The sequence below is a fragment of the Alexandromys fortis genome, unplaced genomic scaffold (genome assembly GCF_014885135.2).
Source record: "Alexandromys fortis isolate MF-2015 unplaced genomic scaffold, M_Fortis_MF-2015_v1.1 scaffold_216, whole genome shotgun sequence".
In the NCBI taxonomy this organism is placed as follows: domain Eukaryota; kingdom Metazoa; phylum Chordata; class Mammalia; order Rodentia; family Cricetidae; genus Alexandromys; species Alexandromys fortis.
In genome coordinates this window covers 2253440-2277140 of record NW_026068089.1, presented here as the reverse complement: position 1 = coordinate 2277140, position 23701 = coordinate 2253440, and the positions used below count along the sequence as shown (strand labels likewise).

The 23701-nt window shown below is 52.6% G+C and overlaps 1 protein-coding gene across 1 annotated transcript in view; it reads left to right on the top strand.

The window, feature by feature from the left end:
- The window catches only part of Krt80 (keratin 80), a 20961-nt gene extending 6370 nt beyond the window's left edge, over positions 1-14591 (top strand). The window contains exons 3-9 of the mRNA XM_050122470.1: positions 4031-4091; positions 4169-4264; positions 10702-10866; positions 11154-11279; positions 11732-11952; positions 12632-12687; positions 12813-14591. Of these exons, the coding sequence (XP_049978427.1) occupies positions 4031-4091; positions 4169-4264; positions 10702-10866; positions 11154-11279; positions 11732-11952; positions 12632-12687; positions 12813-12937 (850 nt within the window). The 3' untranslated portion in view covers positions 12938-14591. The remainder of the gene's footprint in view (positions 1-4030; positions 4092-4168; positions 4265-10701; positions 10867-11153; positions 11280-11731; positions 11953-12631; positions 12688-12812) is intronic.
- The last annotated feature ends 9110 nt before the right edge of the window (positions 14592-23701 follow it).

The following is a 23701-nucleotide window of genomic DNA, read 5'->3' as shown; positions in this document are numbered from 1 at the left end:
GGCAGGGGACAGGCAGGCAGGAGATAGACAGGACAGGGGACAAGCAGGCAGGAGATAGACAGGACAGGCAGGCAGGGGACAGGGGACAGGCAGGACATGGGACAGGCAGGACAGGGGACAGGCAGGACAGGGGACAGGCAGGACAGGGGACAGGCAGGACAGGGGACAGGCAGGCAGGGGACAGGCAGGACAGGACCTTCATAAAGCAGCAACCCCTATAGGGAACACTGCTAGGCACTGAGGTAGCTGGAGAGCCAAAAAGATGAGGAAAATACAGCCCCTCCCACACGATGCTTTGACAGCTACAGGGCCAGAAGAACAGATGGAAGTGCTACCCATTGTCATAAGCACGGCCTAGGCACTGAAGCAGGAAATGGTCATCCCTGCCTAATGCCCTAGTTTTGTGCTTCAGACAAGCATAGCCTACTGACACCTCTGTTTCCTCCTGAGTGAGCAGGCATGGTGATTGACACTAACCTCGGATGCCATGAGGAAAAAGTTCAGAGTTCAGGTTGGCGCCTGGCAGTGACTTCTCTGTCCCCTACGAGGTTGAAGTTGGCCAACATTGGCTGAACTGATCTGGCCAGCCTAGGAAGGTGGAATGAACACTTGGGAGGCTCAAAGGAGAGGTGACCATCTTTACCTCCTCCAGGATGAGGAGATTGAGACTGAGCAGATAGATCGCATCCCTGCGTCCCCTCCTCACCCAGGATGGGGCAGAGGATGGGGGACCAAGCATGGCTGCTCCTGCTCCTGCAGTGTGACCCACACCCTACCAATCAGAAGTAGAACCAGCTATTCTAGGAGTAGCCAGGCAGAGCAGAAGGTGGGACAGCTGCTCCTAAGCTGGGGCACACCATGGAGGCTCCCTCTCCCAGAGAACCCTGCCCTCCCAAGTCCTAGAAAGCCCGTGTGGGCATCGGATCGCTTGGATGTTGGAACTGCCCAACACCTGTTCACCAGAAGCGGCAGTTCGTTTCACTGGTGCCTAATAGGTCTGAGAGCCTCAGAGGAGGCACAGGCAAGACCTACTAAACAAAACCGCCACCCTCAGTGGCCATGGCAGAGCAAGTGGCGTGGCATCCCTGGGAACCTGCAGCTGAGTCCCTTTCCGGCACTCTGGTTGCCGTCACCGCTTCCTGTCTGCTTCAGGCCGCTGGCTGTCCTCTCTCCAGGGAGGGGAAAAACAGGCTAGTCTCACAGAGGGGGTTTCAGGAGAGCCTAAGCTGGTGATATGGGGTGGAGCCCTGACAGGGAGGGGCTGTGCCTTGCCTCTGCAGAGTGATGAGCTCAGTCTTGCTCCCAGAAATAAACAAGTTTGGGTGGGGGGTGGCAGCTGTGACAGCCTTAAAAGGGCCTGAGATTAGGTACAGGAGCTCGTAGCTGGCAGGCTAGTGGCAGACTGGAGGTGGGACAGGGGATAAGCATCACCTGAGCCTTGAGGCAGGAACGGGAGACTTCCAAGCCCTGGAATACCAGAGATCCCCAAGGGCCAGCCAGTCTAAACGTCCTAGTTACTAAGAAGAAAGCAGAGGCCCAGCGAGGGGCAGCAACGTGCCCACACTCACACAGCAAGAGCCTCAGGCCCAGCACAGAGCGGCATCCGTTGTTGATTGGTGAACGAAGTGTGTGGTGGAGCTGTGACTAGGGGCTGAATCTAGCTGAGCATCAGCCAGCAGTCTGGGGCAGACAGAGGCGGGCTGTCTACCCCCAAGGAAGGGGCTCTTCCGACTCACCCAAAAGCTGAGAATGAATAGCAGGAGCTTCAGGGAGACTGGATATCAGCCTCAGACCAGAAGCCAGTGCCAGGCCTCAGACCTCTCACTGGGGCTCAGGCATTATCCCACCTGGAGGCCACCTCTAGGACCTAGGCAGGAAACCTAGGCAGACTCCCTCCAGCTGTCCCGGTACCCTTCCCTATTGGGGAGCCATTTGGCTGCCCTCACAGTCCTGTTATATATATATCCCCCAGGTCCCCAGTGGGTCTCTACTTGGTGGGTCTGCCTGAAACAGTTTAGAAGTAAAGGCTCCTTTTCCCTATGAAGGCCTCACTCAGGAGAGTAAGCAGCTTCACAAGACTCACCCAGGAACCGGCTCCTCCTAAGCCTTAAGTCATTAAGAAGTAGTTGGACAGTGACAGACAGGATAAGGTCATCCAAGGAGGGGGCAGATAAGGAGACTGCCCAGACGATGAGAAGGGCAGAAAGGGCTGAGCAGGGACCTGGCACCCAGGGGTCCCACCAGATGCCTCCCCAAAGTTGGCAGATTCTGCTACCCAGAGGAAAGGTGGATACTGACCAGCTAGCTACCTGCATTTAGATGCCAATAGGGTGACGGGCTCCCTGGCTTTAGCTCCAAGACAAGGCACTTCGCTGGAGCACTGAGATTTCAATAAGAAACAAACACGACCCTGAAGGCTGGCAACAATGCTCAGAGAGCCAGCCCCACTCTCCACAGGGCTTCCAGAGACTTCACGTGGGAGTCCAGGGCAGAGGTCCAAGTGCTCATGAGTGTGAGACCTGCAGCAAACACTTTCAGTCCTCATGAGATTTCCATGGTCACAGCCAAAGAACACATAAGGGATGTAACCAAGTCATGTGACTATTCAGCAATGAAGCTAGCATGTGAGCTCCCTGCTCAGCCAGCTCCTTAGAGGCCTCTTTCACTTAGAGACATCTTTCACTGTCACACAGGACCCTGAGGTCCCCGGCTGCAAGTTCTGAGGGTCTCAGGAGAGGGTGTTAGGGAGCACGGGAGAAGGGAGGCCATGGTTCCTGTCGCACATGCAGACACACACACACACACACACACGCATGCATGCATGCATGCATATCTGAGTCAGGAAGCACTCGTCCTCCCTGATGCATGTCCCCCGTCCAGTCCCAGCCTGATCTACACCCTGAGAGACCCTCGCAGATTCCCAGAAGACAAGATGAGGCAAAAGGCAGCCCATTCTTGTGAACACTCATTCTGAGGTCCACTCCCCTCCAGAAGACATGCAGGTCCAGTCAATTGACAGGGTCACTGTGACACTGTGACACTGGTCAGGGACTAGGGCAGGCAAGTGCCTGTAATTAGAGCCCTGAGTCAGGCATTCCTAGAGAGGAGAGAAGATGCTAACCCACTTCCATGTCCATCCGCTGGGGCTGTCCTTGAGGGCTGGTGTAGGACACCCAAGGCTGGCAGATGCCATCTACCCTATTGGGCCAAGACCAATGTCTTAAAGAGAAGGAGAGGATAAGGTGAAGGACCAAAGGATCCTGCCCCCACCCAACAGTGTCCTTTTTGCTTGATGCAGGAGGAAAGTAACAGGGAAGAGAACGAAACTCTGTAGCGTGCCGTAGATAGTCCACGAGTTCCTGTCATTGTAAAGGGCAGGCTCCATCAGCGCCTGCACAGCCTTAGACCTGGGAAGGAAGAGAGGCTGCTGCCAAGCACACTGGAGACCTCTCTCCTGCCCCCTTTAGGAGGCACAGAATATGATGGTGTCCCACTCTCGTAGTCAAACCAAGGAGCAGCACAGGTTGCAGGAAGGAAGCGGACTTGGAGAAGAGAGGAGTGAGCGGGTGTTGGGAGTGGACAGACCATAGACAAGGTGTCCGGTGGGGAAAGGAGTCACCATAAAAGGGGTGCACAGTCAAGGAGGCTTCCCAGAGGGCTGTGCAGTAGAATCAGGAAGTGGGCAGCCACTGCTGGGGGTTACAGGGGAGGGAGGGTGTGTCTTGCAGAGGCCTGATATTATGTACACCATAGGAAAAGCCAAGGTTTCCTGTTTAATTTTGTTTTGTTTCGTTTTGTTTTGTTTTGTTAAGACAGGGCCTTGCTAGGCAGCCCTGAGTAGCCTAGAGCATTCAGTCCAGCTTGGCCTCAAGCTTGTAGGCCCTGTCTCTGACTCCTGAGTGCTAGAATTAGAGGTGTATAGCACCACATCCAGAATGGCCACCTTCTTTATTGTCATGAAACATGGAGAGTCCGTCAGAGACCTGGGCCCCTCACAGAACAGCGTTGCTGACGAATGTCTCCCCCATAGGTATGAGGACGAGATCTCCAAGCGCACAGACCTGGAGTTCACCTTTGTCCAGCTGAAGAAGGTAACTACCAGGGCCTAGGGCCTTCCATCATGGCTCTCTGCCATGAGCCGTTTTTTCACCTCAACTCCCCACTTCAGGACCTGGATGCTGAGTGTCTCCGACGAACTGAACTGGAAACCAAGCTGAAAGGCTTGCAGAGCTTCGTAGAGCTGATGAGAGCTGTCTACGAGCAGGTAAGAGAACCAGGCCTGCCTGGAGCCAAGTGCTCACTGCTTCAGGGGCATGGGACGCAAAGGGAGGCCATGGAACGCTTAGCAGTCACTATTTCCAGCCAATGGCATCACTGAACCTTCTCAAGGGCCCTTCGCTCTGGGTGTCAGTGATCCTTGTGTTTCTCTTTGCCACAGATTTCATGACCCAGGGGCAGGATTCCCAAGGTCAAGTCAATTTTCACGTGTAGAGACTGCTGGCAAACAGGGGCCGAATGCACTGGCAAGGATCAGTACTTTGGGCCTTGAATACACATCCTACTTGGACTGAGCCCCCTTTAGGCCCTGTAGTTCAATCCACAGCGCTACTTCTAGCTCTCATGAGCATGTGTCTCACCCTCTCCCGCTCTTGGCTGAGATGGGGAAGACTTGGGATGGGCTTCAGTACAATTTCAAATGATATGGCACATGCAGACAGAGGAGCTTCCAGAACATATCCCCATCTATCTCTTAGGTCCTCAGCTAAGCCTGGGGAACAGTAGCCCAGCAAGGGCCTGGGTACCTCCTGGGCATCCTACCATCCTCTCTCTCTCTCTCTCTCTCTCTCTCTCTCTCTCTCTCTCTCTCTCTCATCATCTGTCTCAGGAGTGAGGGATACAGGGGTAATCTTTCACAAGTGTCTATAGTCTATCAAGGACTAGAGAGAGCCACGCTGGAGTTGATGGACTCCAAACACTGTGTGCTGCCAACGGCTAGTGCAAACCATACAGTGAAGCCAAGGTGGGTACAAAGACATTCACTGCCACAGTCCAAGCAGAGTTCTGCCATGGGCCCCACAGACCTCTGAGCACAGCTTCCCAGCCTGGTAGGGGAGATTGGGCCCCTCTTCCAGCAGGCTCAGCATCCCAGGACCCTTATGGAACGGACAGCCATTTGTGGTTACGGGATGGAGCATAGCAGAGAGAAGCTCCGCCCAACTCCCAGCTGACCACACCAGCAGCCCAGAAAAGCACCCTGCCTAGCACAGTCCTCTGTAACCAGGCTACACCCTGTAGGTTCCAAGGTTCCATGCTTACATATTGCGTGCTCTGCCCAGGCTTCCTTTGGCTTGGTCTGGGCCAGGCATGCATGAGGGGCAAATGCCTGAGAATCTGTGCCCCTCTATGCTCACCAATGCCCGGCAAACTCAGAGTTCTAAACCGTGGTGGAGGCCTTGCAGCTGAGATCCAGACAGAAGAAGGCTAGCCATCTCCAACAGACCCAAGCATTGCCAGGGATCCACCCAGAGACTTCTGGGTCTTTCCCATTAGCCAGGCCTGTGAATTCCATTCAGAGGGAACTACAGCTCTTGGGCTTTGCTTTGATTCCTCCTTTCTATCATTTCTGTAATGCTGGACAAGCTGTGTCTCTGTGTGCCTCCTTTTCCACGTCTGTAAGTTGGGGAGACTAACAGTAGCAGCCTGGTATGGATGTGAAATGAACTAACCTGTCCAAGTGCTCATTATGTAACTTCTAAGTGCCAGATTTATGTCACCTCCTGAATGCAACAAGCCTCTCCTCTGAGGAGAGCACAACTCAGCCACTCAAGAGGGCGAGAAGCTCAGAGAGACAAAGAAATCGGAGGGGTTCCCAAGCTAAAGGACAGAGGAGAGCACGGATAGGGATCTGAGGAGTGCCAGCAAGCTGAGTCCAGAGAGGGACAGTCTTGCCCAATAGGAAGGCTGTATGAAGCTTCATAGCAGGAGAGCAAACGGAGCAGGCTGGGAGCTGGAGGACAGTGAGAGCTGGTGACAGCCAGCAGACTTCGCATGCACAGGACCCTGGATTCTGAGAGAGATGGGCACAGTCAGTGCTGTGGAGTCCCTTGCCTTAGTCACTGTTCTATTGCTGTAAAGACACCACGACCAAGGAAACTCACAAAAGAAAGCATTTACTAGGGGTGTGCTTACAGTTTCAGAACTTAGTTCATTATCGTGATGGTGGAGACCATGGTGGCACACGGTCTAGAGAAGTAGCTGAGAGTTTTACATCCTGATCTCCAGGCAAAGTGAGAGAACTGGGCCTGGCCTGGGCTTTTAAAACCTCAAAGCCCGGGCTGGAGAGATGGCTCAGCAGTTAAGATCACTAGCTGTTCTTCCAGAGGTCCTGAGTTCAATTCCCAGCAACCACATGGTGGCTCAGAACCATCCATATAATGAGATCTGGTGCCCTCTTCTGCCCTGCAGGTGTATAGGCAGACACTGTATACATAATAAATAAATATTTAAAAAAAAAAAAAAAAAAAAAACCTCAAAGCCCGGCTCCAGTGACACACTTCCTCCAACAAGGCCACATCCCTGATCCTTCTCAGAGAGTGCCACTCCCTGATGACTAAGCATTCAAATATAGAAGCCTGTGAGGGCCATTCTCATTCAAACCACCACAGCATCCTTGGCCATCAGTCGCAAGACTCCCACAGATGTGCAAACCATCTGATGCTCAAGTCTCTCGCATGAAGTAGCACATACACTGTTTGCATGTGACCTGGGCACCTGCTCCCTGTGCTGTAAATTTGGTGATGTAATTTACATCACCCAATGTGATGTCAATAGCAGTTCCCCATCATACTGTTTCAGGGACCAATGGCCAGGGAAACAGCCTGTACATGCTCCATAGAGGGACAAGTTTACCCCTTCTGTGTTTGGCTGAATCCTCCGAGAAACAGGTGACCACAGAGGGCAGCTGTACATGGTTGCTGCAACCTTAGTGAGCAGCAAGGTGCCCCGTCAGCTGGGCACTGGGGTGTGGGATTTATTTTCCACTCCATGTACCTCTGTACCCTAAGAAGACAACATTGACCCTTGGCCAAAAAAGATGCCAATGAGCCCCTAAGCCAGCACTGCCTGAGAGATATAAAATCCAAGTCACATGGGTGTTTCTAGAAGCCATGTTTTCAAACAATAAGCAGGGCTGGACTATAGCTTTTTGGTAGGGTGTTTCCCCAGCATCAGGAGACCCTAGACTTGACCTCTAGCATTGTCCTCTCCTCAAAAAGGAAGACCAAATTATTTTAATAACGTATTTCCCTTAACCCTATACATCCAAAATATGAGTATTCTGCTTTGTAATCAATTTAAATATTAGTGAATTTTACTTTTACTATTTTACTTTTTTTCTCTTATTAAATGTTCAGCATCAGGGCACACCTCTAATCCCAGCACTCACAAGAGAGAGGCAGAAGGATCACAGGTTCAAAGCCCTCCTCTACACAGTGTGCTCCAGGCCTGAGAGAGCTGCCCAAGACCCGTCTCAAAAACAAAAAGAAACAAAACACACACGTCAAAGGTTTAGAGTCTAAAGCACATTCTACACTTCAGTAGCTCATCTCAGACAGATGAGTCACGTCCCATGCGCTCCAAGGCCACTGATAATGAGTGTCTCCTTTCCTGGACAGAACAGGCCTGAGCAAAGGGAGCTACAGACCACAGTTCCTTCTCATGACAGGAAATAACAGTGGATTGTGGGTAGCCCCCCGAGGGCTGGATCAGTTGAGTTATAGATCTATTGATGACCCAGTAAAAAGGGAGCCGTCTCCTCTTTCCAGCACCAGGGATCGCATAGCTAGATGCCAACAAGGCCCTTTCCCCTGGCTGGATGGTTCCCCTGGCTAGATCTGCAGTATGTATGGGCCCTGCATGCATCCAGTCTGAATGCTGCCTGTCACACCCGGAGCCCGGTTCCAGGGAGACTAGGGAAGAGTGCTCATGAAGATGCGTGCACACACATGGGGGTGTTCGACTATGGAGGTCAGGTGATAACCTCTGTGAAGGCCTCACCTTTCACTTTGTTGAGACAGGCTCTCTACTTTGTTGTTCAGAGCTGAGTATGACGGTCCCGCTGGCCTTCCATCACTCAGCGACACTTTTGCCTCTGTCTCCCATCTCCACCCCTTAGGATCAGGACTAAGGTGCCCACCTTTACACGCTCTCTGGAGATTCAAACGTGGGTCCCCAGGCTTGCCTGGCAAGTGCTTTACTCATTTAGCCGCCTCCCCAGCCCAGAAATTATTTCTTAATAGATCCTAAAGCACTTACAACACTGTCTTCCATAGAGTAAACATTTAAAAGCATTAACCGTTCGAAGTTCTGCCCTGGCACCCACTTTACAGACCGAGCCTCAGATGGGTCTTAAAACTTGATCAGGGTTATCTAATGATTCCAAGTTGGCGGCATTCAGAACACAGTGCCTTCTAGAGCAATTTTACCAAGCATCACTCGACTACCCCAGGAGAGCCGCTGTCTACTCACCGCCCCTGTGGGGAAGACTGTGAGGTAGATGTATACACGGCAGCCTCCTCCAACTCCAGCTCCCTAGGGAAACTCTAAACTCTACTATGATGCAATTCTTGCCAACTTGGGGTGTCAGGGACCCACCCCAAGGTGGCACCTCACCACACAAGTGAGCATTGTTATACCCTCATTCCCAGAGAGGCCAGCTTGTCTGGACAGGCATGCAGCTGTTCCAAACACCACTTCCTGCTTCTGTTTATCTCACTCTGGCCTTGCCTGTTTCTTTCTAGCAAGGATCTGAGGTGGTTCATCTGTGTTGGCTATACTTTGGCCCCAACAGGGAAGACCTTCCTTTATGGCATCTCCTGCCCGTGCTCTGGACTTTCCTGGGCCAGATGCCAAGTCTGTGGGGCTAAACCCATGATCCTTACTCACTGACCTCCAGTGCACACATCTCTAAAACCTGTCCTAGCAGGTGCCCATTTACAGAGGACACTGCGGGTGTGACAACGGGTCTGTGGTGACCACTGGCCTGATTCTAGTCAAGGCTTCAGCCTGCCTTTGCCCAGAGACTTACATTTGGTTCATCTGAAGATCAGTCAAAGATACGCACGGCTACAGTCCCTGAGCTTGATCCTGCTGGCTCAAGGGGGCCTCCAGAATGCTTGTGGCACCGGAGCTTTTTTTCTAGGGGGCGCTAGTGAGCAAGGCTGCAGACAAGCAAAGGGGAAAGGCGCCCACCACTGTCCACTCAGTTCATCTGGCCACCTTGGCTCTGAATCTTTACATTAGAATACAAGCCTCCAAGAAGAAGTTCCAGGCCTGCCAGGGCACCACAACCTCTAGGCATAAAGATGAGTGGGCGAAGGTGTCCCAAAAATGATATACCAAGGCCAAGCTGAGTGACCATAGTGACCAGCTGAACCAGGACCTAAGCAGGCCTCTAGATCCAAGTGCCAGCTAACAGGAAGCCAGGGACAAACTGAAGAGCATATTGACATCAGTTGGCACAGGATAAAATTCAGACCGTGGGGGACTCTGCATTTTTCAATAAGAAAAACTGTAAGGGAAAAAAATGGACAACCCAAGACTTCTAGTGACGCGCACCGGTTTCCATCCGCTCATCCTTCAGGGTCCTGACTCTGGAGTTCTAAGAGCAGCTGGAAACACGGCAGGAGAGTGATGGCTGAAACAAGAGACAGGGTCTACAAAGGCCAGAAGAGGCAGTGGCCCCAGCCCTACACCCAGATTGAGCCACAGGCACCTCTGCCTGGCTCCCTGCCTGCCCCTCTGTGGCCATCTGACTCACCTCTGTTGTCTCACAGTCTGCTCCTCCTCCCGCCCCAGGCCCCACAAAGCCTGGGCTGTTGTTTAGCACCTCTAGATCAAGCAGCCCAGGCATGTGGCAACACTTTGCAGCCCCTGGGGGACCCCTGTTCCCACTTGTCTCCTATTTAGCCCTAAGCCTTCCCACGGGAAAGTCGGCATGGTTAGACAGTTAGACCGCTTAGCTGCTCGGGGCTCCAAGGGTAACGCAGAGCCCAGCCCAGGTAGAGCCCTGCTCCCCTGGGATTGCCTCCAGCACCCCCATGACCAGGGAAGGATAAACCATGGGGACATGCTGCGCTCTCAGGCCTGGAGTGCGACAGAGATTTTGACTATGGGCTAGAGACAAATGACTCGGCTAAGATAGCAGAGTTGCATCTGCATCCGAAACATTCTGAACCCATTTTCCCAAGGATTCACCAGCTTCTAGCCCCAGGCATCATTCTCATTCTCTCTGGTCCAACATCTATTCAGTAAGCATAGATGTTTCAGCTGATGTGGGGGCCCACAGCTCAAGGTGACCCTGCTCTCTATCCAATGGGGATGCAGAGGGCACTATACACTAGAGCTGCCTGTCCCACATCTCCACTTCAACGCCAGCCAGGGCCATGGACCTTTCCCATCAGCCAACAAGATGGTCCCAGACTGAGTATGAAAGTCAGAGAGGGCCGCAGTAAATCTCACCTAACTTCCTGAGAAGTCGCAGCAGGGAGCATAATCTCCACCTCCTGAGGGGACAAAGGGACTGTGGGTAGCTGAGAGACCTTGAGTTACACACACACACACACACACACACACACACACACACACACACACATACACACACACACACACCAGCCCTGAGTCTCCCACTTCTGTGCTGACCAGGAGCTGAAAGACCTTACAGCCCAAGTGAAGGATGTGTTGGTGACCGTGGACCTGGACAGTCGCTGCCACATTGACCTGAGCGGCATCGTGGAGGAGGTGAAGGCCCAATATGATGCCATTGCTGCTCGAAGCCTGGAGGAGGCAGAAGCCTATTCACGGAGCCAGGTTAGGAACTGACCATGTAGAGAGGGCGGAGACCTAAAAGGAGGTGGCTGTGGCCTTGTGGCTCTGGGATTCTCCTAGGAGGAGTAGGGAGGATTGCAGCATTTGGTCCACAGGAAGATGTGAGAGCCATAATACCACCAGGAGAGGGCATCGCTTACCCAGGGCAGCCAGAAGGAAGCCACCAGGGGACCACGTGGAGCTGGAGAGGGAAGTAGGAATGGGGTAGAGATGAGGCTGGGAGGGATGCTCAGACCACACTGTACCATCACTCCTCCGCACCCCTGCAGCTGGAGGAGCGAGCGGCCCGCTCAGCAGAGTTCGGGAGCAGCCTCCAAAGCAGCCGCTGTGAGATCGCATACCTCAACGTGCGCATCCAGAAACTTCGGTCTCAGATCCTCTCCATCAAGAGCCATGTGAGAAAGCATATGGGGCATATGGGGACACTCATACTCTGTCACACTGAATACACACAAGACCGGCCAAGTGGCCCTGAGCCGGTCTATTCTGGCCTCAGTTTCATAACCCGCCAAATTGAGAGGAACATGGCTGTGAGGATCATGTGAGCTCTGCCTAAAGCTACTGGGACAGCAGTAAGCCCCTGCCATGCACAAGCAGATCCTTACCCCTGTCCAAGCCTAGTCAACCACACAGCAAGGGCTTCCAGCAGGAACTCCTTTGGTGGCTTATGGGACTTCCTTCCTCTTCAGGTCTAAGGGAGCTCCCTCTTAGGACATTACAACCCATTACCACACTAGCAATGGTGTTGCTTAGCAACACACACACTCAGACAGCAGCAACCTCAGGCCAGGCCCACGGCCTTTCTTTCCCAACCACTGTCTACTTACCTTTGACCTCCTGGCTGCAGTGCCTGAAACTGGAGGAGGACATCAAGGTGGCTGAGGAGCAAGGCGAGCTGGCCTTCCAGGATGCCAAGGACAAGCTGGCCCAGCTGGAAGCCGCCCTGCAGAAGGCCAAACAGGACATGGCCAGGCAGCTGCGCGAGTACCAGGAACTGATGAACACCAAGCTGGCCCTGGACATCGAGATCGCCACCTACCACAAGCTGGTGGAAGGGGAAGAAAACCGGTGAGGGGTGGGGCGAGGGTGAGACTGAGCCAGTCACTGACCAGATCTGGGACTGAGCTCTGCAGGGCCTGCTTGCCCAGCTGGAAAGGGTGTTATTGATAAGCATGGTGGGACCAGTGAGAGGGCTTAGTGCCTCCCGACCTGGAAGTCACATGGTAGAAGGTGAGAACCAGGTCCCCAAGTTGTCCCCAGACTTCCACAGACATGTAATGGCACACACACACACACACACACACACACACACACACACACACAATTTTTTTAAGGTTTAAGGTGGATATTCTGGTTTATTTTTAAGTGCTCAGTCGTGTTCACTATGTATGCCCAGCAAAGGGGCTGCAGCCTCCTAGGACAGACCCTGGGGCTATGGGAGTACAGGCACCCTGGCTTATCTGAAGTCCAGGTTTGGGTCTCAAACACCAAGCCTCTCCTCCCCTCTCACCCTGGGAAGCCAAAAGCAGGACAGCCATGATCCCCAGTTCCCTAAGCCCTAGGAACTCCAGAGAGAAGAGAGGGCCCTAGAGGCAAGAAGAGCTGGCTAGCCAGGGTCACACGATAGGACAACCACAGGCGTGGGAATGACAGCCAGGAATCACCCTGCACTGGACAGACCTCAGTCCCCAATCCTAACAGAGCTAAAATCCTAGGCTTCCCACTATGCCATGTCTCCCTCCCTCAGGATGGACCAGCCTTCTGCCACTGTGGTCAGCGCTGTGCAATCCCGATGCAGGACCAGTAAGTCCCCAGAAACCCAAGACAGGGACACATGGGGTATGGGGGACTGTGGCCCCAAAGGCCTCATGGATGTAGATTTCAATCCTCCAGCCCCTTCTCTCCCCCCACCCTTTGTGTCCCTGTAGCTGCCTCCAAGTCTGGCCTCTCCAAGACACCCTCGCGGAAGAAGAAGAACCGCAGTGGCCCTGTGATCAAAGTCACTGAAATCTCAGAGAAGTACCTCTCCCAGGAGTCAGAGGCCTCCGAGTAAGACGGTGACCCCAGGAGCCTCCAGTCACTTCAACTGCAGCCAGAGGGACTCAAGCTAAACTCGAGAAAGTGGCCTAGGACCTCCAGGTTGGGAGGGGAGATGCTGAACTGAGAGAGGGGGGTTCCAGCTGAGGCTTCGCTTCTCTGGATTCTCTGGACGGTCCGTGCAGGTGAGGGAGCATTGTCCTCTCCTTCCACATCAGGGTCTCGCTCACCACTTCCAACCTCCTGGCCACAGCTGTCTTTGTCCTGGCTGGTAAGGGGGAACTTGGAGTCAGTCGCCTCCTTGATCCTCTGAAACGCCTCTTCCCACATAGCTCTGACAAGGTGCTTGACTTTTGCCCATCGCTTGCCCTGACCTTCTGCCTCAGCCTTGCCTCACCACAGCCTCAGAGCTGAGGCTGCCATGCTCACCCACTAGCCAGGCCACAGCCTGGGCTGAAGGACATACTAGATTGTGTCCCATATGTGGAGTTCCTAGAGACCAGGGGCTGAGGAGCCTGGCTTTCCTGCCCTTAGGATCCCCAGACACATGACAGTATTGGGGGACAAGGGAAGGAAAGGCCTGGTGTGTTAGTCAGAAGCCAGAGCCTCAGAAAGGCCCACGTACCTGCCCCCACCTTCCTCTAGAGACTAAGATATCAGCCAAACAAGCTCCAAAGCCATTCTGGCCATGACCAACAGCCAGGAGCAGAAGCCACAGATAACAACGTGACACCAGGCCTTGCCCTCACCTCCCTGCCAGTCTGGGTTGTGCCGCCATCCTGCAGTCTAGGCTCTGCCCCCAGCCCAGGTCTCTCTAAGAGTTGGCTTGCCTTTGGTACAGCAGGCCCTAGAGCCCTGGAGCCCACCCTGCAAGAAATGTCCATTCCCCCAAATCTCACTTCCTAGGACCTCTGTTCTAGCCCCAGGGCCAATGATCAAGGATATTCCACTCAGCAGCCCAACTCTTCCTAGTTCCTCCCACCCCATCCTGTCCCTCCCTTCTTCCAAGCCTACTCTCCCTGTCTCTGGCTGGCCATGAGGAAGGCTAAGCCTGAAGAGATCTTGAAGGTTCTTAGCCACGAGTTGGTCCAGGAAACCCCAATAAGGGTCTTCAAAGGACTCAACCCAAGAGAGCCATTCTGCACCCACAAGGATGTCTGGACTTGGCTAGCGATCCCATGTCCTACCCTTGGCTCTCAGCTCTGGGGCTTGCAAAGCACAGCAATGCCAGCCTCCTTCTCTCCTCCCTTTCTTCCCCTCACACCCATGTCCTGGCTCCTGCCTCACCTCCTGTCCTGGCTGCCTCCCATTCCTTCATCTCATTCTCCAAGACAGGTGTTCAAGGCCCCTGGCCTTCCAAGCCTGCAGTGGGTGCTGATGGGCCACTAGCTCTCCCAGGCCAAGGAACCCAGTGATATATTCAACCCAGAGTCCCCAAAGAGGATGCTCACTGCTGCTTTCTCTCGAGCTACTATCAGTTTCCAAGGGAACAAACCCTCAGTGGGGACATGAACTACAGAAAGTATATATTATTTTTCATAACTTATATGGCTTTTAACTTATTGCTTCCCTTCCTGTTTCTGCATGATTAGCACTGGGTGTACTATCAGGATTTTAGAGAACTCACTCCAGCCACCTACCTGCTGGCTGACTTGGTCAAGGGGTGAATAAAGTATTAAGATTTGTCTATGGATAAAGCTGCTAGGCATTGATTTTCGTTATTTGGTTGCTTTGTTTTATGTGTATTGGAGACAGGATCTTATGTAGCCGGGCTGGCCTCAAATTCATATAGCCAAGGATGCCCTTGAACTCATAAATCTTCTGCCTTGGTCTTCCAGAGTCATAATTACAGGTATATGCCACCATGCCTTGCTTGAGTACCTAATTTCCTCTCCTCTTTTGGGTGGTTTTGTCACTAGTCATCCAAGGCTGACAAACTCTATCTATAGAGAAATGTTCCATCCAGGTACCAAATTATAACTTCAAAACAATGGGGGTGTAGACTCAAAAGGTCCCCACCCTTTCTTGCTACCGGGAGACTTGTCATAATGTGGAGCCATGTTCCCCGTGCCTACAGAAACAGGAGGTTCCCCAGCTAGTGGCAGTGTTTCTTCTCCAGTATTTCTGCCCAACCACCGGTGGCCCAAGCCAGAGGACACTTAGCTGGAGCAGGCCTAATCCTGCCAGGTCAAATACAGATCAACAAATAAGTATTAAGGACCATCACCTCACAGGTGTCTGGGCATCTGATGACAGAGTTGTGGTCACCCCTCTCAGGAATGCTACATTGTCTTCGACTGCCACTCTCTTCCCTGTGACAGTTCAGCCAATGGGAAAGGTCATGGTTAGTGACATCACGGTTGATAGGGCAGATTTTAGGGGTTACAGTTGACTAAGCCTGAGACTCAACGCCAGGCAAGGAGACCTCATCCTGGCTTCAGAGAGACATGGCATGGCCAGGCCCTAGGACTTAACTCTGTCCCTCCACCTCGGGACCTTGACAGACAGGATCTGCTCTCAGGACACAGGACAGATGAACACAGAAGCCCCAAGTTCCCTCCAGAGGACCCTAGAGCTGAGATGGTTCTTTTTCTATTTTATCCACTTCCGAATACCCATTTAATTCTCCGGACGTGAGCAGGAATCTCACACTCTAAGGTCCAGTGACATGTTTATTCTCTTGCTACTTTCTCCACCTTATTTTTATCAGCTTCCTACTATGTAGATTGACAGCTCTAATTTTCAATATAGCTCTCCTTGATGTCATCCACTTCCTAATAAGTACCATTCTGGCTGCTTCCTGGAGTTCTCATTCATATCGTCTTTATTATCCTAGAGTTAAAACAATTCTATTATTCAACTAAGTTCTTTGGAAATCTATGACACACACCTGAGTCATTCATTTTACAAACATTTTTTTAACACAAACTTAGCTCGTGCCTGGCCCTGCTCCGGATGTTCATGGGCATGTTAAACCCCCGCAGCCTTTATCTCTGTAGCGGCCACTCCTCAAACCTCAACTAGGCAGGCTTGAGATGGCTGCCCTGTACTCTTTGTCCCCAGATTGTGCGAAGCTTCCTGAGGGCAGAAGTTGTGCCGCTGTCTGTCTCCAGGACCTTTCAACCCAAGCCAGCATGACTCTTGCAGCAAGTCACCACAAGCCATCCTTCCCATGGCTGGAATCAGTGGCCCAAACCTGCAGCAACCCTGATAAGGGCAAGGATGGACACCCAACTTCCCCAAAGTCTGGGTTTGTCTGTGTCTTGTGCAGTCTAAGCCTGTAGTCACCTCTATAGATTTAAAGCTAGGACGTGGTCAAAGTCAGGCTTGTACCCATTCAGTTGTGACCTTAGGGCCACATAAAATAGGAGATTGGTTAGGTAGACATGGTTAGGTGAGGTGGTGACTTCAGGAAAATATAGCTGTCCATAATCATCCACTGATCCAGAAGTAACCCCAAATAAATTCATTTTACTCACCAAAATGGGCTTGAATGAGTCAAAGCTTGGGTTGTTGGTGCCATCCCAGTTTGGAAGCAGATATTAATTTCACTCTTCCCCAAAGAAATCACATAAGAAGAGATCTCCAACAGATGTAAGAATGAGTGAAAAAGGAATGAGTGACACACACACACACACACCCAGCCACCATCTCCATGCCCCAAAGTTGTGTGGAGGTAAGCTGTGCCGGGTCTACTTTTAAGCCTTTACATAAAAGCCCAATAGCCAGTGCGGAGTGGGAAGGAATGATTTCCCTGTCCAAGCAAGCACACCTTCTTACCCCTTTTCAGCTAGCAGGCCTCTAAAAGACACAGCATGCCCTGCCCCTTGGGTGAGCCTCCGTCCTCCCTCCTGCCTCCTCGGTCCTCACAGAGACTCCGTGAGAGGTTGACCAAGAGCACTAGCCTTCCTTGGCTACAGCGAAACTAAACCCTGACCTGTGTTTGCCTCATCCTTCTCTGTTAGCTGAGATCTGGGCGGGAAGCACCACAGCTTCAGAAAACAACCAACACAGGAGAGCAAGCATTGTGGGTATCTAGAACCATTCCTTATTCACTTGCAGACTAAATGCCACAGGAACAGCAGCTGTCGAGGTGGACTAAGGCCAAAGGTGGGTGGAGATGAACAGGTTGAGTCCTGGGTTGCCCAAGAGATTAGAGTGCCTGGGAACCGCTGTCCCTCACAGCTCTAGAGGAAGTGTCCGCCAATGAGACCCCATCCAGAGCCCAGGCAGGCCCTGGGGGAGAGCCTTCTCTCACACACTTCTCCAGGCCAGTGCAGATCTAAGGGAAACACAGAAGAAGCGTGTCCTTGGGTTTGGGGAACTCCAGCCCCAGTGGAGAAGAACCTCACAGAAACAGAAAGAGACAAACTAGAGGTGCCTGACCGACAATGCCATCACAGCGGAGCCCGCGAGGCAGCCGAGAAGTCTGTCACAGAGGGTTTCCTGGAGACGGGGAGGCCAAGTCCAAGGAGGGTACTAGAGGTGGGAAAGAAGATGAAACAGGAAGGAACTGCTCAGCCCCAACTGCTCATCGCTAGGCAGGGTTTTGAAAAATTAAGAACAAGGAAAACAGATGCTGTAATATGTGGTGGTCCCTAGAACTTCCACCAGGATACAGGCCAAGAACACAGACTGCATGCATTCAGTCCTACAGCCTGTATCCACTAGGGAGCCCAGCATTCTACTGGCACTTGCCAGATTCTGGAAGAATGAACAGACAAATGGTGCTCAAAATAGCAAGGGACCAACCATAGCTGCTAGTAGATGCAAAGAAAGACCTCACTGTGTATGTCTGGTGAGGAGGAAAGAGAGGAAGCAGGTAAACAGGATCCTTGTCTTCAGGGCTCCAGCCTGGAGTAGAAAGGCAGGAATTCACGCCACAGTCACTGTGTGCCAAGTCCTCTGTCATGGCTGCTTTGTGAGACCTCAGCAGAGTCACGCTCCTGAGTGTTGATGGCACCGCATGTCACAGATAGCAGGGGCTGGGGGTGGGGAAGCTAAAGATCCCTCTGCTGTCCATCTGTGTTCTTAGCTGGGGTCTTTGGCTATTCTAGGAACCACACTGACACAGTAGATTGACAGGAGACATCCTGGAGGCTTTGTGAGTCCCTCAGAGACCAATGGTGGGAGGGAGCAAGGAGAGAGGAGGGTGGTGGGTAAGCTGTTTATCTCACCCCTGCAGCATCCGTGGCTGAGGGTGGTGATCTCACCCCTGCAGCATCCGTGGCTGAGGGTGGTGATCTCACCCCTGCAGCATCCGTGGCTGTGAGGGTGGTAATCTCACCCCCACAGCATCCGTGGCTGTGAGGGTTATTACCCTCTGGTCCAGGCTCTCACAGGAGTTTTCAATGAGTACAGGCAGGAAAGGGTTCATCACAAAACCCCTTCTCAAGTGTCACTCGTTACTATTTAATCTTCTTAAGCTCAAAATATTCCATGTTTCAGGTACTGTGTCTTTAACAGATCACTCTGCCTCATGAGGTCAATTGCCCGACCCCCTGGGCAGCACACGAGGAGAAGGAGGATCTGCAGAGCTGTCCTGGCGCTTGGCTGGATGGTTCAGGGCATTCTCCGAGAGCAGAACTACACTTGCATAGTTTATTTGTTGTGAAGCTTTTAAAAATTGAGACATGGGGGCTGGGAGACAGCTCCATGATTAAGGGCACTGCTTCTCTTGCAGAGGACTCGGGTTTGATACCAGCACCTACACGGTGGCTCACAACCATCTGTAACTCCAGTTCTAGGGGAACATGCCACACCCTTCTGGCCTCTATGATACACAGACACACGTGCGGGCAAGACACCCATACAAATCAAATTAAAATAAATCTTTTTGTTTACGTTGATGCATGAGAAAAGAATTTAGCATGAGTCTGGCACACAATGGCTGTCTAAGAATGCTGCTAACAACCAACACAAGGTTTGGCCAGCTGTCCCTGAATCCCTAGTATAGATGAGACGGGTGGTCTATCTGGTCCCCTGGCCTGACCTGGAGTGACTGAATCCTATCTGTTCATCCCTGGACATGTGTTTAGAGGAAGCTAATGGTTAGAGAAGGGACCCAGCCCTTCCTCTTTCCTGTGTAGCCAATGCCCAGGCTGCTTCCCAGTAAGATAAGGCTGGACCGGCCCAGACAGCCAGCACTGCAGCCATCACTGCCCTCTCCTGGCAGAGGCAAGAACATCATGTCCCTGGAACCTCTAAAAATGGGGCAGTAGGATGCATTAGAAGAGCTAAATGCCAGCCTCACTTGGCCCCAATTTCAGACCTCAGATCTGGAACCTCAGGACCTAACCCCCCTCCTCCCTGCCCTGCTCCCTCCCTAACACCATCTTTGAGAGACTGCTGTGTGCCCAGTCCTTATACTGGCTGCAGCGGCAGCTCACCTGGAACTCTCCCCAGTACATCGGCTTCCTCAGTGTCCGGTCTAGGACAGCAACACCTCCCCATCTAGACACCCCCTCCAGGAAATCGTCTCCCCTCTCCCACTCTGCCGTCCCTTTCCATCTTTGGGTTGTGCTCCCAGAACACAGCACAGCCTCTCTCTCACGCTGCAGATGGTGTCCAGACACCAGGCTAGACTGGATTTGATGACCACTCCACAGGAGGGAATTCACATCTGGTACTGCAAACCCAGAACAAAGCCTGTGGCTGAAGAGTCATAGGCCCTCATGGGGAAACCACGGTTGTTGGTTTGCTAAATGGACGTGATGTGCCCAAAACAAGGTCTTCTGAAGAACTATGCCTGTGCACATAGACTAGTCAGGGGAGCTTCTTTTTGCAGTAGGCAGCAGTGACAGAATCTAGATTCGAACCTTGTCAAGAACAGAGAGGGCAGTGACTATTAAGCCCATACACAGACGGGACATCTGTCTTACCCCTTCTGAAGCTCAGGGGACATCTCAGAAAAGAGGAGTGGAAGGGATGCAAGCCCCGGGGAAGGCGCGGAGGTGGGAGGAGGTGCGGAATTCTGGACAGAACGTGGCTGTGGTGCTCATAAAACTCACAGCACATCAGCAGCATAGGCTTGGGCCCTCGAAATCCCATCACGGAAGCCAGACATGTGCTGTACACCCTTGATCTCAGCGCTCAGGAGGAAGAGGCAGGAAGGTCCCTTTGTGTTTGAGGCCAGCCTGGTCTACATAGTGAGTTCCAGGTCAGCCAAAGCTACAAAACTGCATAGTGAGACCTTTTCAAAAAAAAAAAAAAAGGAAAAAGGAAAAAAGGAAGGGAAAGTAGAGTCTCCTCCCTCCCAATGGGGGGGAGCGCCACATTTCCTTCAGAGGTGAAGCTCCTAGTAACTATTTAGGCAGCGGGGGCGGGGGGGGGGCACGGATAATGGAAAGGGCAATGGATATAACCAAAATCAATACATGTGTAAATGTATCACACCCATTCTTGTGTGCAATTAATATGGGCTAATAAAAACATTTCTAAAGAGAAACCACACTGGGGGTTTCCAACAGAGAAATGTATGCAGGAATTGACGGGCAGTGTATTAAGGGCAGGGGAGCCACCTGCCACTTTCTGGGGACTAAGAGGCACAGAAAAGAAAGTCTGCCCTAGGACTGAAGGGGGCATGCTCAATGCAACCCTGGAGAAGGGAGAGAACACGGTGCCACTTCTGGAATTTGAGGGCAGGGAACTAGACAGACACAGTCTCTTCCTTCCTTCTGGGAACAGTTGAGCATCAAAGGCTGGGTGGCATTCCGACAGAGTCCAACTCCATATGGGCCTGCAGAGGGGGCAGTTGGCTGAATGGCTGCCCTAGGTAGAATTGTGTGGTGCCTACACATCCCCTGACAGCCTCTGCTCAGAAATGAAAGCTCAGCCTCCTCTGCTGGCCTCCTTCCATCAGTGTGTCTGCTAGGATGTGTGAGTCTGGTGACTGTCACAATAGCCACTCAACTTCTGCCCTAAGGAAAGCAAACAGAGCCGGGATACAGATGTCCCCAACTCCCAGACCATGTGTATGTGTGGGCGTATGCACGTGCATGCAAGCACCCTTCAAGAGCGCATGTGTAAAGAGAGTGGTACCATCCCAGGGCCACACTCAATCCTCACAAGTATTTACTGATGCCTGTGCCATGTATACTCTGTGTAACAGTAAGGAGATCAGCCCAAATTCCTACCTACACAGGTGAGAGACGGACAGAAAAAGAAGTGTTAGTATAAAACTACACCTGTCAAAGGCAAGACGGATGGAGGAATGAAAAATGCTGGGAGCGGGGTCGGTCTGTAGGGAGGACAGGGAAGGGGGCATGCCACTAAAAACACAAGCAGGAAAAAGAAGCTGCGTGGAAACCTAGGAAGAGCAACCGAGACAGAGGAAACCACAGGGGCCAACGCCCTGATGCGGTGTGCAGAGGGGGCGAGGAGGATAGGGCCGGAGGCCAGGCAGGGTCCACCTTCTGGCCAGTGGCTGGCCTTTGACTCTGACTGGGTGAGACAGGACTTGAGGGCTCAGGGGCTCAAAGCAGAAGGAGGCAGGAGCCAATCTCTGTGGTGAAGACCAGTTGTACCACAGGGCTCTTCAGGACCCTCGGGTGTTACTCTCGTCAGGTGCCACCTCAGGCAACTCGCAAGGCCTTCTATTTTCCCTTTCCCAGGCCTTTGCTGGCCTTGTATTTACTGGGTGTCATTGAATAGCTACTGAAGAAATAGTTGACAAACCAGAGTGGAGGCTCCGGTCTTCCAGGGTGACCTTGTGTGCTGGGGTCTAGAAGGACACTCTGTTCTGCAGAGGGTCACCCTGAGGCAGAAGCAAGGTCAGACCTCTGTTCTGCAGAGGGTCAGACCTCAAGTCTTTCAGACGGAAGTCCTTCCTTGCCCCTGAACCTTCCTCATGGTTACAGAGGTTCAACTCACTTTGCTTCACAGAGGGACTGGCAAGTTCGTCACTCTTACCTCCATAGAGCTTACCCGGGGCCCCAAACATCAATTCGCAGCCCTCTCCGAGCAGGACAGACTGTCCCTTGGCAGGGCAGGGAGCTAGTAGTAAAGTGTGTGCTCCTCTATCACACACACATACACACCACATGCATACACACACATCACACACATGCATGCACACACATGTATACAACATGCGCACACACAAGCATGCACATGCACACGCACACACCATCCATGACCCTCCCTTGCACTTGAATCCTACCCTCCTGTTACAGCCTGCTCTGCTGTTTTCACAATCTGTGGGCTCCAAGCGCCCCCTGCTGACCATTGTCCCATCTGCACCGGCACAACAGGCAGAGCCCATACTTGCTGCGGAGGGACTGTGACTATCTGTACCTCAGGCCTTCTCCCTATTTCTGTGAACCACAGTGGAGGCTGAGTACCATTTGGGGTCCCCTTCTCCCTTTCATTCCCTCAGGACAGAGGAGGATTGCCTGGCAGAGCCGGCAGGTGCTCTGACCCTGGGTCCCCCTGCAGGGTCACTGGAGGGCTGTCCCAGGTTCTGGAGGCTGGGCCCCGAAAGAGAGGTAGAACCAGCAGATTTGGGGCTCCTTGCTGGAGCCCACAGTGAATCTCTGCCCCTGGTTAGAGGTCGAGAAATCTCATTCCTACTATCCCTCTATCCCTCTCATCTGTCCTTTCTTGCCCAATCCCATTCCTGCCACGCTGCTCACTCTCAAAGGCCCCTGTGCCATTCATGAAGCCATCACACATCCCATGTGGCACCAGCCTGGTAGCCCTGACACAAAAACATATTAACATATTCCTCCTGTGTACAAAACCAAGAAGGGAGAGAGGGTACATGGGCTGACAGGTCAGCACTTTGAGAGAGCCACATGGCACAGACTTGCATTGTTGAATGCAGGTATACATTGCACACATGTGTTCTCACACATGGATACACATGCAAACACACACATGTGGCCCACCAACGAGGCACCCATCCCAACATGGGCACACACGCTTTGGTCACTGCTCACATGCACAGCCCAGAAGCACCAGGGTGAGTGACTCCACTGGGACCTGTGCTCTGCAGTTGCACGACTTCCCACCCAGAAGGGTGGGTACCCAGGGCTCCTGGATCCAGGGCTGTTGGGACTGAGCGAGACAATGTATGGGGGAGACCAGGCAGCAGGGCCTATGTGTGACAGGGATCGGGAAGGAACATGAAAGGTCCCCATCTATGACTGGAAACACCGTGGCCTCAGCACAGGCACACACATGAACAACAGCACGCACACACTCAGGGAGAACGTGTGTGTTTCACTGTTTATAGAGGCTGCTTAGCTACGGCTGAGCCTGGAGCCTAGAGCCTGACCCTCTGCTGCCTGTTGGGACAAGGCCTGGCTGGGTTTCTGCATTCCTGCTGTCTTCTGCTTCCTCTTGGTCACAGACACTGGGTGCAAACTAAACCGCTTGGGGACCATTTAACCCCTAGGCCACAAGGCTTTACTTTGATACTTGTGAGTCTTCCCCTGAGACTTGGGGCGCCTAGGGTTCTGAGGGTTCTCTGGCCCACTCCCCAATTCCACATCTGCTCAAGCCACATCTGCTAAGACCATAGTTCCAGCAAGGCGGTTGGCCTCTGGCCCTGTCACATCATGGCCTCCCCTTGTTCTTCCCTTGACAAAACCTCCCCCTAAAGGACCACCCCCAGGGAAAGGAATTCTCTGTCCTTTTAGAGGGAAAAGCCACGGCTCCTAGACTATCAAAGTCTCTTCAAGGCCAGCCCTGGATGCATCTACTTCATTCACAATGCTCCCAACCCAAGAGGCTCCAGTGACTTGTCAGGGCCCTCTCCTTACACTCTGACAGGCAGTGA